Source organism: Centropristis striata, chromosome 11, assembly GCF_030273125.1.
Source record: "Centropristis striata isolate RG_2023a ecotype Rhode Island chromosome 11, C.striata_1.0, whole genome shotgun sequence".
NCBI classification, from domain to species: Eukaryota; Metazoa; Chordata; class Actinopteri; order Perciformes; family Serranidae; genus Centropristis; species Centropristis striata.
Genome location: NC_081527.1, coordinates 22,366,309 through 22,381,893, shown reverse-complemented (window position 1 = coordinate 22,381,893; position 15,585 = coordinate 22,366,309). Strand labels below are relative to the sequence as shown.

The 15,585-nt window shown below is 42.2% G+C and overlaps 2 protein-coding genes across 3 annotated transcripts in view; both read right to left on the bottom strand.

Moving 5' to 3' along the window:
• rasal2 (RAS protein activator like 2) overlaps positions 1-2,045 on the bottom strand; it is an 85,477-nt gene extending 83,432 nt beyond the window's left edge. The window contains exon 1 of one of the 2 annotated variants that reach the window (XM_059344601.1): positions 1,621-2,045. In XM_059344601.1, coding sequence (XP_059200584.1) covers positions 1,621-1,741 — 121 coding nt within the window. In that variant the 5' untranslated portion in view covers positions 1,742-2,045. The remainder of the gene's footprint in view (positions 1-1,620) is intronic. The other variant, XM_059344600.1, reaches the window with a different exon arrangement.
• Positions 2,046-6,581: 4,536 nt separating this feature from the next.
• The window catches only part of lamc1 (laminin, gamma 1), a 66,809-nt gene continuing 57,805 nt past the window's right edge, over positions 6,582-15,585 (bottom strand). Inside the window, exons 25-28 of the mRNA XM_059344075.1 lie at positions 12,656-12,855; positions 10,204-10,362; positions 10,012-10,111; positions 6,582-9,630 (exon numbers count right to left, since the gene is read on the bottom strand). Of these exons, the coding sequence (XP_059200058.1) occupies positions 9,374-9,630; positions 10,012-10,111; positions 10,204-10,362; positions 12,656-12,855 (716 nt within the window). The 3' untranslated portion in view covers positions 6,582-9,373. The remainder of the gene's footprint in view (positions 9,631-10,011; positions 10,112-10,203; positions 10,363-12,655; positions 12,856-15,585) is intronic.

Genomic DNA, 15,585 nt, shown 5'->3' with positions numbered 1-15,585 from the left:
ATCTGAGCACTCTCCAAACCATTTCAAGGACTCCCAGCACCCTTGAGAACCCCGCATACTGAGTACCTGGTTATGAAAGGATCTCAGCTTGTAACTAAAATGTTTAATCATTTTAGTTCATGAGCTAAATCTTTTTCAAAGTCAAATTCAAGCAATTTTCAGCTTTTCCAGCACCTCGTGTCGTGTTCCAGGTCTGTGCCTCCTGTTTGTGAGCTGACTTGACATCAAATGAAACCAAAACTGCAAATTCAAAATCAAAGCATTTCTCACTTTTCAAGGATTTCCAGCAACCTTGGAAACCCTGCGTACCTAATGTGTTGACAACGAATTTAGTTTTTGTAAATTAAAGGATCTCGCGCTGAAAAACACACAAGTATTTGCCACTGATACCTTTAATTCTTTTAGTTTAGGGGCTAAATATTTACAGGGTTCCTTCACTTCAGCACTGTTCAAGGTTTTCCAGGACCTCGTATCGTGTTTTAAAAAGTGTCACCTGTTAGTAAGCAGACACGACATCCTATAAGATTTCAGGCACTTTTACTGAAGTTATTAATGATGGAAATCAAGTTTTTTTTATTAAAAGGCTTACACTTAAAATTAAAGAACAAATTCTAAATATCTGGCAGACCAAAACATTTATCTGGACTAAATAATAAAGTTGCCGACTGACTGAGGAGGGTCTACTTTCATGCAAACTAAGAGGACCCCTGAGTTTAGGGGGACTTTTGGGGTCCAGCCCCCCAAAGTAAACTCTGACCCTGCTGGAGGTGGGGAACCTGACCCTGTGGAGCCAAGCGGTGTGAGTGAAGAGACGGTTAACAGAAGAAGCACCGGAGCAGCTCCGGTTACTCCCCTGACCCGGCCCTGGACCAGGCTGATTCAGGGCTGATACCGGGCTGTTACCGGGGTCTGCTTCCCGTGTTATGTCCTGACTGGTCTCACCACAGAAACCTGGTGAGCTTGTGTAGCTCAAGATGTAGAGGTGATGGTTCATGAGCAATTTAATTTTGCTGAAGTGAGTTCGAATCCAGCTCTAACAGATCTTGCAAACATTATATTTTCATATTATCCACAGTAGATAGGAGATGATTGCCAGTTCTGCTAACTGAGGCAAAACACAGCTGTACATACTAGTACGGCAACCAGTTAGTGTGGAAACCAGTAAGGACACAACGCCGGTAACCAGTTAGTGTGGAAACCAGTAAGGACACAACACCGGTAACCAGTTAGTGCTGAAACCAGTGAGGTCAAAACACCGGTAACCAGTTAGTGTGGAAACCAGTAAGGACCCAACACCAGTAACCTCCGACCACGGCCCACTACCCGGTTTAACTGGTGACAGGTAGGGCAGCAGCTAAAAACAAAAACAAAAGTACGTGGCTGCTCCCTATATCTAGTTATTTTATTTTATCTCTGGAGTCTTCATAAATGTCTGTGACATCAAAAGGTTTAAGTGTGTGTGTGTGTGTGTGTGTGTGTGTGTGTGTGTGTTTTAAACCACAGACGCATTTGGCTGAAAGTCACCAGTTAAAATGGTCACCAGTTGAACCATAACACCGGTACCAGGTCAGGTAGAGCGGGGTCAGTCCTGCTCTGCCACCGTGTGTGTGTGTGTCCTACCATAGACCCGGAGCCAGCCCTGCTGCTGGGACACGGTGTCCACCAGGATCCGGTCCAGTAGGGGGTCCAGCAGTCCTCCGTGCAGGGAGTCCACGTCGCCTGCCACCGAGTCCGTCTCCATTATATCCACAAACAAACTTCTTCTAGTTCAGATTAAAGCCTCCAGAAGTGACCGGTAAGCCGGTAAATATGAGTTAAAGTGTCCCGAGCTGTGTGTGAGGCGGTAGAAGTCGGTGTGAGAGCCGTTACCGGAGAGTTACCGGAGAGTTTCCGCTCCTAGCTAGCCGTTAGCGGTCCGGCAGCCCGGCGGCTCTGCCTCATTGTTCCGCTCTCCGGGGTAAACTTCCAACAGACCGGCGTCCTGAGTCCCGGGGAGCCGCCGTCCGTCCTGCCGCCTGTAGCTCCACCAGAGGCGGCTGCTGAGTCCGGTCCAAGCCGCTGAAGGGATCGGGCTATCGGGCTGTCGGTGTGTCGGTGCTGCTGCCCCTCGCGCTGCTGCCGCTGCTCCGGACTCACCGACCCGCGCGTGCACGAGCCCTGAGCCCGCGGCCGCGCTTGCTCCCGAGTGAGAACCCCTGCGAGAGCGCGCACCAGAGTCTGGAGCGAGCAAAGGTAAAGAGACTGAAAACACTCATAACACACTGTTAATTATTATTATTATTATTATTATTATTATTATTATTATTATTATTATTATTATTATTATTACTGCATAAGTACCACACTGTCAAATATTATTATTACCGCATCATTCAGTCAAGTTAAAATAATAATACCACACTGTAAATTATTATTACTGCATCATTCACTCAAGTTAAAGTATTAATAACACACAGTTTAAATACTCAAGTTTTAATTTTAGTTTGTTTTTTTAACAGTGTTTTTTATTCATTTTCAATAAGAACATACAAAACACATCAACACTTACCACAATAGTTGCACAATGAAAAGCAGGCAAACCTTGTTGCATACACATACATACAAAAAAATACAATAAAAATGAAAAAAGTACATATACATATATATATATACATATATATATATATATATATATATATATATATATATATATATATATATATATATATATATATATACAATAACAATTATAACAAATAATAATAATACTACTGTTGCTTGAGAAAGTCCATTAAGGGTGCCCACACCTCTTTAAATTCTTGCACTTTACCCCTAATTACATAGGTTAGCTTTTCTAATGTAACACACATTTGCCATTTCTCTAATCCAAGATTGTGTAGAAGATACTTCAGTCTCTCTCCAAGATAATGCAACCATCCTCCTGGCCTGCAGGAGGCCAAAGTTGATCAGAGTCTTACACTTAGAATCAACAGAAAAGCAATCAGGGTATATCCCTAAAATACAAAGTTTTGCTATGCAAGGTACCTGAATACCTGTGATTATACTTAGAGTGTGGACTACCCTTTTCCAAAAATCTACCATCTTAGGACATTCCCATACACAATGAATTAAAGTACCTTTCAACATGGGGAAAAAAACATGGGAAATGTCTAACTATTTGTCCAAACAAATGTACCTTTAGTTGTACCAGGCATTAAAATGAATAAGTAAGCAGGAGAAAACAATGGTGGTCTAGTCATTTTTTCCATGACTGTAGGTTATAAGACAGTACAGTACATAGGTGGGTGCGGCAATAAACCTGTAGAGGCTTCTATGGAAAAAAAAAACATTTGAATAAGAAAAATACAACACAAAAAATCAAAACAATACAAAAATAATAAAAATCATGAAAACAAATACAAAATAATCAAATACATGTTTACATCTATTCCAGTGTATATGTGGGTTAGAGTCATCCTGAACATATAAACTAGAACTCTTTGAGTTTAAACTCATTGCTTCTGACAGCAGATCATCTAGTCTCTTTTTGTACATAAAAAATGAGACAGAAGAGTCTAGTCAATTAATGTTTGCATTTTATAATAGAACTCCATCATATTTAAAAGAAAAACTGACTGTGGGAAGATTTATACAGAGACGATGAGGATTTTCAGCCTGTCTAGTACTAATGTTATGGAATTTTGAACAAAATAACATAACAAGTAGGAGTAAAAGTCCTGCATTAAAATGTCACTTTTACTACAGTAAAAATACTAATACCACAGTGTAAAAATACTCCTTTCAGAGTAAAAGTCCTGCATTATTTCCTTAGATAAGTATAAGTACTCATACCATAGTGTAAAGATACTCTGTTACAAGTTAAAGTCATGCATCATTTACTACAGTAAAAGTACTAATACCACAGTGTTAAGATACTCTCTAAGAAATAAAAGTCCTGCATTATTTACTGCATTAAAACCATTACCATTGTTTAAAAGTAGTCGGTTACAAATAAAGTCCTGTGTTATTTTATTAGATAAAACTAATCATACCACAGCGTGAAAATACTCTTTTACAAGTAAAAGTCATGTATCATTTACTTCAGTAAAACTATAAATACCACAATGTAAAAATAGTCAAGTGAAACTTAAAGTCCGGCGTTAAAAATGTTTCTTGTCTTGCAGTATTTTTTTAAATAAATGTAATAAAAATACTCTCTTAGAAGTTAAAGTCATGCATAATGTACTACACTTAAAGTATAAACACCACAATGTAAAAATACTATTTTCAAAGTAAAAGTCTACAGATAATTACATCAGTGTTATTCTTATTGTTATAATTATCTAATGATTTAAAGACACAGGTAGGAGACCTCTTTAGGTCTTCAGGACAACTGAATAAATAAATATTTGTGTTTTTTTATATTTGATTCTTCATTCTGCTGAAGTAAATTTTTAATTAAATAAGTTAAGCTATATATAACTTTTATAAACTGTGTTTCTACATTATATCTAATGTTTATGAATGAGAATAAAACCTCGGCTGAGACTCTGATGCCCCCTGCTGCTGTCTGCAGCTCATGACAGGAATTATTATATATTTATCAATAAATACACAAAATAATGTTGTACAAATATCAAGTGATAAGAATAAAATGGCATATGAATTTTGCATTTTTATTAATCTTCACTGAGACGTTGCTGTGTTTTGTTTTTTATTGCAGAGAATAAATATGTTTGTCCAGATACTTTACAATAAACTTTTAAATGAATTTATAATACAGAAATACAATATTTCATGAGTAAGATATGAACCAGCTGTCAGTTTGGTGTAAAATGCATATAATAAAACCAGAATTTATAGATGAGATGTGATCTTCAAATGCTGATTGAGATGAGATTTAATGAATCCTATCATTATTATTTATTTTAATAATTTATTATTATTTTATATTATAGATTAATACATTTTATTTTATAGATATAGATAACAATTTTGTCAGACCACAGGACATGTCTCCAAAAATTAAGGTCCCTGTGTCCCTGTGTGCAATTGCAAACTGTTATCTGGCTGTTTTATGTTTATTTTGGAGTAATGGCATCTTCCTGGCAGAGTGGCTTTTCAGCCCATGTCTCAGGACTCGTTTCACTCTGGATAATGACACACTCTTACCAGCTTCAGCCAGCATCTTCACAAGGTCTTTTGCTTTTGTTCTTGGGTTGATATGCACATTATGGACCAAAGCACGTTCATCTCTGGGATACAGAGCCCGTCTCCTTCCTGAGCAGTATGATGGCTGGACATTCCCATGGTGTTCATACTTGGGTATAATTATTTGAACAGATGAATGTGGCACCTTCAAGCATCTGGAAATTGTACCCAAGGATGAACCAGACTTGTGCAAGTCCACAATTCTCTTCCTGATATCTTGGTTGATTTCTTTTGACTTTCCCATGATGTTACACAAAGAAGCAGCGTGTTTCAGGTGTGCCTTAAAATACATCCACAGGTGTGTCTCGAATTAACTCTAATGTTGTCAATAAACCTATCAGAAGCTTCCAAAGACATGACAGCATCTGGGCTTTCCCAAATTGTTTCAAGGCATAATAATGTTAGTGTATGTAAACTTCTGACTTTGAAGAAAGTAATAAAAAAATGTCTAAAAAAATCCTTCTCTCCTTATTCTGGCATAAAGCAAATAGAAATAATTTTGGTAATCCTAACGGACCTAAAACAGGAAAAGTGATTGTCTGATTTCATGTCAGACAGTGAGAAAAAAAGCATATGTGTCTTTTTATATATTGTATGTAAACTTCTGGTTTCAACTGTATATATTTATATATATATATTAAAATGTTTTGAGTCATTGTTCAGAGGTGTTCGTAATAATAATAATTAGCTTAATAAAATAATGTTATTTTTTTTTTAGATTCATATTTTATAGATTAATAGAATCATTAGATCAGAAGGTGTTTATAATAATAATAAATAATTATCTTTATTTGATTTTTTAAAATCAAAATAAAACTTTTTTTAAGAATTGCTCAGATGGTAAGGTGTTAATTATAATACATAATAATGATGTCTGTTATTAGTCTATGGTTACAGCAGTTTTTGTTATCTGTCTGTGATGAGTCATAAAAACATCTGTATCTAATTCTATAAATATTGTTTTATTCCCATCAGAGCAGTCAGTGGAGGACAGTAACTGGAGTTATGACGTCATTCTCATCAGCTGCTGCAGCAACGTTCAGCTTCATATAATTTATTAACACATCTGCTGCTGAATTGAGAATGAATAAACACGGTGACGTCGGTGATGTTTCCTCTCAGAGAATAAAACACGCTGACACTCTGCTTCCTGTAGTAATCTTTTATTATTCAATGTTTAGTTTGGATGTACAGGCACATGGAGGCGATCCTCAGGTTGTCACAGGGCCGTGCTGCACACACACACACATCATCACAGGTTACTGGTACATTATAACTTAAAATACTGTTTATACACGGTGTGTGGGTGTGCTGCACGGCTGACATGCCAGGATCCTGAGCAGAGCTGCAACTCAGCCACAAACACAAAGAGATTCACTTCAAAAGCAGGAAATCTTCATATTTAAGAGGCTGGAAAGTGAATTTTTGCATGAAAATTGATAATCTGTCTGACAGTTGCAGCTCTGGTTCAGATTCACAAACACTTTACCATGTTTAATGATCTGAGCGTGTTCAGGACCTGATCAGAGACAACCTGGAGGACTCTTATTGTGAAAGGGCAGCTGGGCACTTTGATTACAGTCTGAACTTTATATTAAGGCACAACAACACTAATGAGACACAGCGAGCTTGTCGTGTCCCTGAGCCAATAAATGGACTCGTGAAGTTTCTGACAGGTCAAAAAGAACTAAACACAAATATTCAGTTAGCTGGAATCAATAACACACATGAAATATGGCACGGCTACGAGGCAGCGTACAGCCTGTATACAAGCAAGCTTCAGATATAATAATAACATAATATCATATAGAGGAACCTGGAGGTTTCTGTTGATTGATTGTGGCGGTTTAGTGTTTCTTTAATCAGCCGCTCCTGAATCACTGAAGCAGAATATATTTACACAATAACACATTCCTCACTCTATGTCATAATAAAAAACATTCACACAAAAATAGAACATTTGAAATAATTATTAGCACCAGTGTATCAGATAAAATTCTCCCTACGCAAAATGTACAAAGTTGCATAGTGTTGATTTATTTAAGCCGGAAGAAAGAAATGTTAATGAGACGAGCAGCAGAAATTTAGTTTCGTGTATCTGGAGAGACATGCAGAGAACATCTCTGTTCACACAACCTGCACATCTTAAACACATTCTGAAAATCTTGTTCTGACAACTTTTGTCTTCTCTGCACAAGTTAATATTTTGTGCAGAACTTCACGCTGACCTTGGTTTCTTTTAGGAACAAGATATTAACTTGTGCACGCAACATGCACGTTCATATACAGTCATGAAAAAATATTATTAGACCACATTGTCTTCTTCAATTTCTTGTTCATTTTAATGGCTGGTACAACTAAAGGTACATTTGTCTGGACAAATATAATGATAACAAGAAAATAGTTTAATTTAAGAGCTGATATCTAGTCATTTTCCATGGTTTTCTTGAAAATGATTTTGGTTCTCATCAAGAAAACCATGGAAAATGTCTCGATATCAGCTCTTAAATTAAACTCTTATGTTGTTGTCATTATATTTGTCCAAACGAATGGACCATTATTTGTACCAGGCATTAAAATGAACAAGAAAAGTGAAGAAAACAAGGGTGGTTTAATAATTTTTTCCATGACTGTAAGATGAAAACTTGGTAAAGGACAGTTTGGATGTTTGAGGTATTTATCTGATCAGCTGACGGTCGTCTGCAGCTTCACTGTCTGAAAACATTCAGATCATTAGAACACTCATTCTCTTCTCTCAGCCAGACTCCATTCACGAAACCATTGTCAGTCATTTCAACTGCAACTAAATATAGTTTTCCTTGTTTTTAAATGTCTTGTTTTGCCCAAATCTGATGTGAAGCAGAGGAAAGCAGAGAACCTTCACATCCGAGTGTCTGAAAACTGCATTTTCTGACATTTTTTGCTGTTAACCGATATAGCTGCTGAGATATGGCCAGAAGAGTTTAAGCCTCACGCTGCTCTTTTTTATTTTGACGACACTGGTTTGATGGTTTGGTGATTTTGGTGGAAACCGTTTTACAGCATCAACGTGTTTAAATAAGCAAATGTAAATCCTATAAACCTGTTCATGTGAATACTTTTAACAATTCCTGCGTTCTGTGAACTAAAATCCCTGTTTTTGTGAATGGAGTCTGGAGCAGAGAGAGAACAGCTTCATTCTCTGTGACACGATGAATAAAAACCTCATACCACCCATAAATGTGAATTGTCCCTTTAAGAGTACAGGATCATATCAATCCATTAGAAAATGATGAAAGGTCCATTTCCAGTAGTTCAAGTCAAATAGCCCCAACCAAGTACTGAGTCATATAGATGGACATCATTTTCAGAGGCCAACATTTCCATATTTAACATACTTTTTTAAAATTGGTCTTTTGTAATATTCAAATTTTTTGAGACACTGAAATTTAGGTCTTCATTAAATGTAAGCCATAATCATTATAATAAGAATAAATTAAATTAAGACCTGAAATGTTTCATTCTGTGTGTAATGGATATACATAATGTGTTATGTCACCTTTTTAAATTGAATTACTGACATAAATAAACTTTTCTATGATATTCTAATTTATTGTGATGCACCTGTAAACACCAACATCATCGGCGTAGAAACGAATATTTTCTGACCAACAGATCCAACAGATCTGAACGTTGTAGGAACAGGAGGATGTTTTAGATTTAAAGACTTCATCTGGAGCAGCAGAGCGGAGGGAGGAAAAGAACAAGCAGAAACACTTTTCCTCTGCTGTCGGAGTCGGACACGAAGCTTTGGAGAGAAGAGTTAAAGAAGAGAGATGTGGATGAAGGATGGTACCCGGGGCGACGGCGGCGCTCTGAAGAAATTCAGCCGAGTGGAGACTGGAGGAGGCATGAGGGAGAGTCCCCGGGCATGATGGGTAACTTCCTGTGGTGGAACAGACGGTGCAGTCACGGCGGGTTCGTGGTTGCGGGCACGGTGGAGGCGGCGTCTCCTCGCCGCTGAGTTCGTCCCGCCGTCACCACGTCTGCAGACAAACTAACAGCTGCTTCTGGTAAAATGTGAACTTGAAATATTGGCTTCAAAGAATCTGAGGACAAAAAAAAAGTTTTAAAAAGTGTTTTGGTAAAGTTGGCGTGCTGCCAGAGTGTTAGAGGTGAGGCGGCGAGGGAAGAGGGGGCGGGGCTAAGGCCTCTCCAGGGATGGCGTGTTGAAGCAGCCGTCGGGTAATGTCTTCTTGATGTCGTCCAGGTTGGCGATGTCGGCGCGGATCTCCCTGATCTGCTGGTCGTAGTCGTTGATCATGCCCTCCTGCGATCTCGCCACATCGTTCAGCTCCGCCAGCTTCCTGTCCAGCTCGCTGGCACCCATCTTGCTCTTCGCGCGTTTCAGCGACTCGTCGATCTGGTTCAGTTTGCTCAGGTCCACTTTATCAATGTTTCCTGCAGACGGACAGACAGGAACTCAGCAGCTGAAACACTCAGAACATGAACTTTTACTGCTGCTGGAAGAACGTTTGACTGCAGGGGAGTTGTTAAATGTTTAATTTTTTTTTTAATTTTGTTTCTCAAAACTGTGTCTTCATAATCTTACTAATATGTAAATTTGTGACATTAATCTCCAAACTATCTGATGGTTCTGATAAATCCTGTCAAGCTTCCGGTCTCTGGTTATCAAACACTCAGTCCTGATTCTGTCACTTTCTCTAACAGAACGGTTTGTAGCTGGTGATGTGTGTACGGATCGTCAGCAGTGGAGAAATGGAACTAAATAAATTAAGTAATAATTAATTATTATATTATTATTATTGATGAGCTTCTCACCCAGCTGGTCCAGCAGAGCGCTGATGGTGCTCAGGACCGTCTTCACGGCGCTCTTGGCCTTACGGGCGTTGTCCTCCGCCTCCTTTGCGTTATCAGACGCCTGAAGGGACAGAAGACACTGTTACACTGAGACAGAGACGCACACACACAGACACAGGTTCATGCGTGTCCCCAGATCGTCTCGTGTCCTACCATGCTGGCCATCATCATGTCCTGGTCGGCGGCGGCCTTCTTCCTGGCGAGTTCGTCCTCGGCGGCGTCCAGCTGCTGCATCATATCGCTGACCTCGTCGTCCAGTTGGTTGGTGTCTTGGAATGCCTTCTCTGCGTCCTCTTTGGTCTTGGCGGAGCCCTGAGAGACACGTGGGTCAGTTTATGTTTTAAGGGGTTTAGAACGTACCTGAGTTATAACATGTGCTGTGTTTGACACAGTAGAACACAGCACCCTTTTAAATAGACTGAGGCCCTGCGTGGGGATATCTGGTACAGCTCTGGAGTGGTTTTATTCTTACTTGTTGAACAAGAAGTTCTGTGTGTCTGGTAATGATTTTTTGTCTTCATTTGCAGCAGTGAAGTAAGGTGTACCTGCCTATCAGACCCACTGGCCCCGGTATACTGAACTCATTGAACAATGGTGTAAAAAACTGAAGGTCACAGAATTTCCTTCAACTGAACACAAACAAAACAGAAATCATGTTATTGGTTCCCAGCAGATAGCAAAACAAATATTGCCATCTGCTGGTTTTATAAGTGATAATATTACTCCTGTCGCAAAGAATGTTTGAGTCTGGTTTGATGATAAGTTATGTTTTGAACAACACACCGCAAACCTTGTGCAATCCTGTTTTTATCCATCCTTCCACCTATTCTTGTCCGCTTATTCGGGGCCGGGTCGCGGGGGCAGCAGGCTAAGCAGGGCATTCCAGGCGCCCCTCTCCACAGTCACAACGTCCAGCTCCACCTCTAACGGGAGGTGCCCGGGAGGCATCCTTACCAGATGCCCAAACCACCTTAACTGTCTCCTTTCGACGCAAAGGAGCAGCGGCTCTACTCCAAGCTCCCTCCGGATGTCTGAGCTCCTCACCCTATCTCTAAGGCTGAGCCCAGCCACCCTACGGAGGAAGCTCATTTCGGCCGCTTGTATCCGCAATCTTGTTATTTCGGTCACTAACCAAAGCTCATGACCATATGTGGGGGTTGGAACGTAGATGGACCGATAAATCAAGAGCATTGCCTTCAGGCTCAGCTCCTTCTTCACCACGACGGTCCAGTACAACGCCTGCATTACTGCTGACGCCGCACCAAACCGCCTGTCCATCTCACGCTATCTTCTACCCTGTTTTTATCACCTTCGAAATATTTCTAAAATACGATCAATGCTAACTCTAGGGCAGAGGTCTCCTGACTCTAGGGCGGAGGTCTCCTAACTAGGGCGGAGGTCTCCTTACTAGGGCGGAGGTCTCCTGACTAGGGCAGAGGTCTCCTGACTCTAAGGCGGAGGTCTCCTGACTAGGGCGGACTTGGTCCGTTTATTATAATGGCAAATGAATCGCCTTTTTGAGCCCTTTATCATATTCAAAAACTCACCAAACTCAGCACAAAATTCAATTGTGTTGAAAATGTACGTATTTTATTGCTTTCGGCAATGGGCGTGGCAAAATGACCTACTAGCGCCCCCTAGAATTCAGCCCCTCACATTGGTTTGTCGTACATACACGAAATTTGGTACATATGTGTATCATGGGAATACGCACCAAAAAGTCTCAAGAAGCCATACCCAAAAACGTACAGGAAGTCGGCCATCTTGGATGGAATATGGAATTTTCGCCATTTCCATCACGCATACTTTAACGAACTCCTCCTACAGATTTCACCCGATTTACTTCAAACTTGGTCAGTAGCATCACAAGGCCTTTGGGATCAAAAGTTTTATAAATCTTTACCGACGGTCACACTATGTGGGCGTGGCATGGCGGCAAAATATGGCGTCTCGCCATAAAACAGGAGCTCTTTATAACTTTCCGATACTTTGTCCCATCTGGTCCAAACTTCTCATGCTTCATCAGAGTCCAGCCCTTAACACTTCTACATAACAATATTTCATAAAGCCCCGCCCCTTATGCTTTATCCAGGCCCCCTTTCATAAAATGACCACACCTTGCATACTTTACATAACTCTTCCAACAGATTTCATTCCATTGACTTCAAACTTGGTCAATACCATCACAAGGGCTTGGGGAACACAACTTATCAACACCTTTACTGACATTCACAATATGTGGGCGTGGCATGGCGGCAAAATATGGCGTCTCGCCAACTAACACCAGACTGGATAACTTGACCATACATTGTCCAATCTGTCCCAAATTTCACACACGTGATTATGGTCCAGCCCTGAACACACCCATGTTTCAATATTGACACAAAGTCATCGCGCCCCCTGCTGGCAACAGCAAGTAACAAGTTTTATGGCTACCCCAAGCACAGTAGTAGGAGACACGCCATTTGGTACGCATAGGGACATAGCCCGACGTGGCCTCCCCCGATGGCTCCACTCTGCTCGGTCCCGTTCAGTCCTGCTTGCAGGCCTAGTTATTATTATTATTATTGAGTGGCACCCGGCAGCGGGTCACTTCCTGTCGTACCTTCTGCACGCTGCTGGCAATGCGCTCCGCCTCCTCCGCCGTGCTCTTGGCCTGGCGGGCATCGGCCGCCGCGTTGCCCAGCGCAGCCTCCGCCTGCTTGGTCATACGGTTGGCGTCCATGATGGTGGCGTTGATGGCGGGGATCTTGGTCAGCGCTTCCTCCGCCGCCGTCTTGTTGTCATTGACCCGCCGGTCGAAGTCTGAACAAACAAACAAACAAACAAACAGAACTCAGAGACTTTCATCTATTTTTAAAATGTATTAGTTTATTTTTATTCTTGTACATATATATATATTTTTTTTTACCAGATTACATGTAAACTGTAAAGACAGACAGAGACAGACAGACAGACACCAGATTTATTTCCAGTAAATCTGTGACTTTATTGTTGAAAGAATATCAAATATTTCTGAGATTATTTAACTTTACCTCAAAGTACAAAAACACCTGAATTTATTAAAATGCTTTTTTTTCCTAGGATATTCTTTTAAATGTTTTTACCTTTATCTCAGTTTATTTGTTTGTTTTTTTACCAAAAGTGTCCAAAGTGTACCAAAAGATTTTATAATCTCAGAAAATGTATTTATCATCAATTTGTGATTCTATTTCATTCTTACTGACCGCCAGAGGTGGTGCTTTAAGCATTGGATATTCCATCTTTCGCATGCGCAGGTCGAGTAGTTATACCAACAATGTCACCTGTGACCCCTGGATGACCCGGGAACATCTATAAGTTCCGGTGTCACCAGAGGATCTGTTCCTTCTATCTTCTTGCGATTGCGGATTGTATGATTGCAGGTTATACACATATTCTAATAATCTATAATCGGCTCATCGCTGGTAGCTTCGTAACCCAAGGGTTGATGCTTCGGACGTTATCCGTCCACCAGAGGCTGCGACTTGCTGTTTTGGAACGTCTACAGCTGCACGCATGTTTGATCATTGCTCTGCCGACGGGTGTTTTTGCGTAGTTGTGGATGCGCGTGTGCAAGTAAGTACGTTCGATCATAGCTTGTTTGCTAGCCTTCGGGTAGCACGGTTGCTAGCACTACTCTCCCCGGAGTCCCCATCACTGTGGGTACTGTATGGCCCCCTCCAAGGAGAGGATAGCCATGACCAATGCCCAGCATGTCTTTGGGTTGAGCACCTGAGGGGTGTCGGATAACCCCTGCATGAATTGCGGTTTTATGCCTCATGCACTGAGGCTTGCTAGGCTAGCCAAAGTGAAAGGCAGTCAGGAGCTGCCCCCTTCTGGTTTACGCCCTTGTGGCATCAGACGTCATAGCCCCCCACCTACGAAGGCACGTAAAGTTGACAGCTTGTTGTTCACCGAAGGGGATGAACGAGGTGTGGATGAGGTTGCTTCCCATACCTCTCAGGCTTTCTCACAGTGAGAACCTCCATGGGGGCTTCTGTGTCAGGCCGTGACACTATCAGACCGGCCATGTGTTTGGTCCTGGCCCTTTTGGGGTTGGATGAAACCCCAGGTCCATCTGCACCCATGTATGCCTTTTTCAGGCAGGCTCCTCAGTCCTCCGCTTTCACCGTGCCTCTCTCTGAGCCTTACATTACCAAGCTCCAAAGGTGCTGGTCGGACCCCAAGGCTGTCTCCCATCACACTAGTGATAGCAGAGCTTTGGCAGCAATGCATGATGCACATAGCCATAGCTTGGACCGGTTAGCTCCTGTTGAGCCTCCTATCGCTGCACTCATTGTTTCCCCAGATGAAGCACTGAGGACAGATGCATGCTGCCCCCCACCCCAGTGCCGGGCTACAGATGATCTCCTGACTAGGAGTCATAACATTGCCACTCGTGTGGGCTGCACTGGAAATTCATTCTCTTTCTCTTCTCTGCTCCTGGCTCAGTCACGGACCTTGCAGGAGTCAGATTCTGATCTTTCAGCGCAGACCCTCAGTGATGCTTTGCTGCAGGCCTTCGCTTTTATGACCAGGGAACTGTGCAGGTTGATGTCAACCATAACTTGGCACGTCGCCAGTTCTGGCTGGCGCAGTCCCCCCTGTCTGAGGTGTGTCGGTGGACCCTCAGCTCTCTTCCAGTCGTCCCTGGTCAGACGTTTGGGCCAGCTGCTTGGCAGGCCCTGGAACGCAGTGTATGGGCTGACCAGGCTTGGCAGCAGTTTGCAAGCCGGCGACGGGCACCTGTGCCTTCGTCCAGGCAGGGGAGCTCTGTGGCATCCAGTGCCAATTACCCCCTGACACAAGGTCACCACCCTTCTTGGGAAAGGTGCCAATTGGGGCTGTAGAAACCCAAGAACAGCTGGATGGGTTCTACTCAACATACTTCCTTGTACCAAAGAAGGATGGCAGGTTTTGCCCCATTCTGGATTGAGAGGACTGAACCGGTTCCCTCACGGTTCTCCCTTTTCAACAGGCTTACGTGTGGCAGATTTCCTCCAGTCTGTAGCACAGGGGACTGGTTTGTGACAATAGACTTGAAAGACGCATGTTTTCATGTTCCCTTTGCCATGCATCACAGGCAGTTCCTCCGCTTCGCTTTTCTGAGCAAGGTGTGCCAGCTCAGGGTTCTTCGGTTCAGACTGTCCCTGGCCCCATGTATATTCACACGATGTGTGGCAGCAGCCCTGTCACCATTGCAGGCCAGTGGAATGAAGATCCTGCCACACTTGGACGACTGGTTGGTAGTTTCCCCAACTCAGGAGCAGGCAGTCAGAGACACGGCTGTTCTCCTAAGCCATGTGAACCGGCTTGGCCTCACGGTCAACTACGCCAAGTGAGACCTTACGCCAGGCCAGGTCGTGTGTTGATGGGGCTGATACTCGACTCTCCACAAAGCGTGTGGCTACCATTTTGCAGCTTCTAAGGCATTTCCGACGTGGCACGTTCCTGAAATACAGCCTCTTCCTTCGAGGACCGGTATGCTGACTTAAGCATCCATGGTGGTTCCGC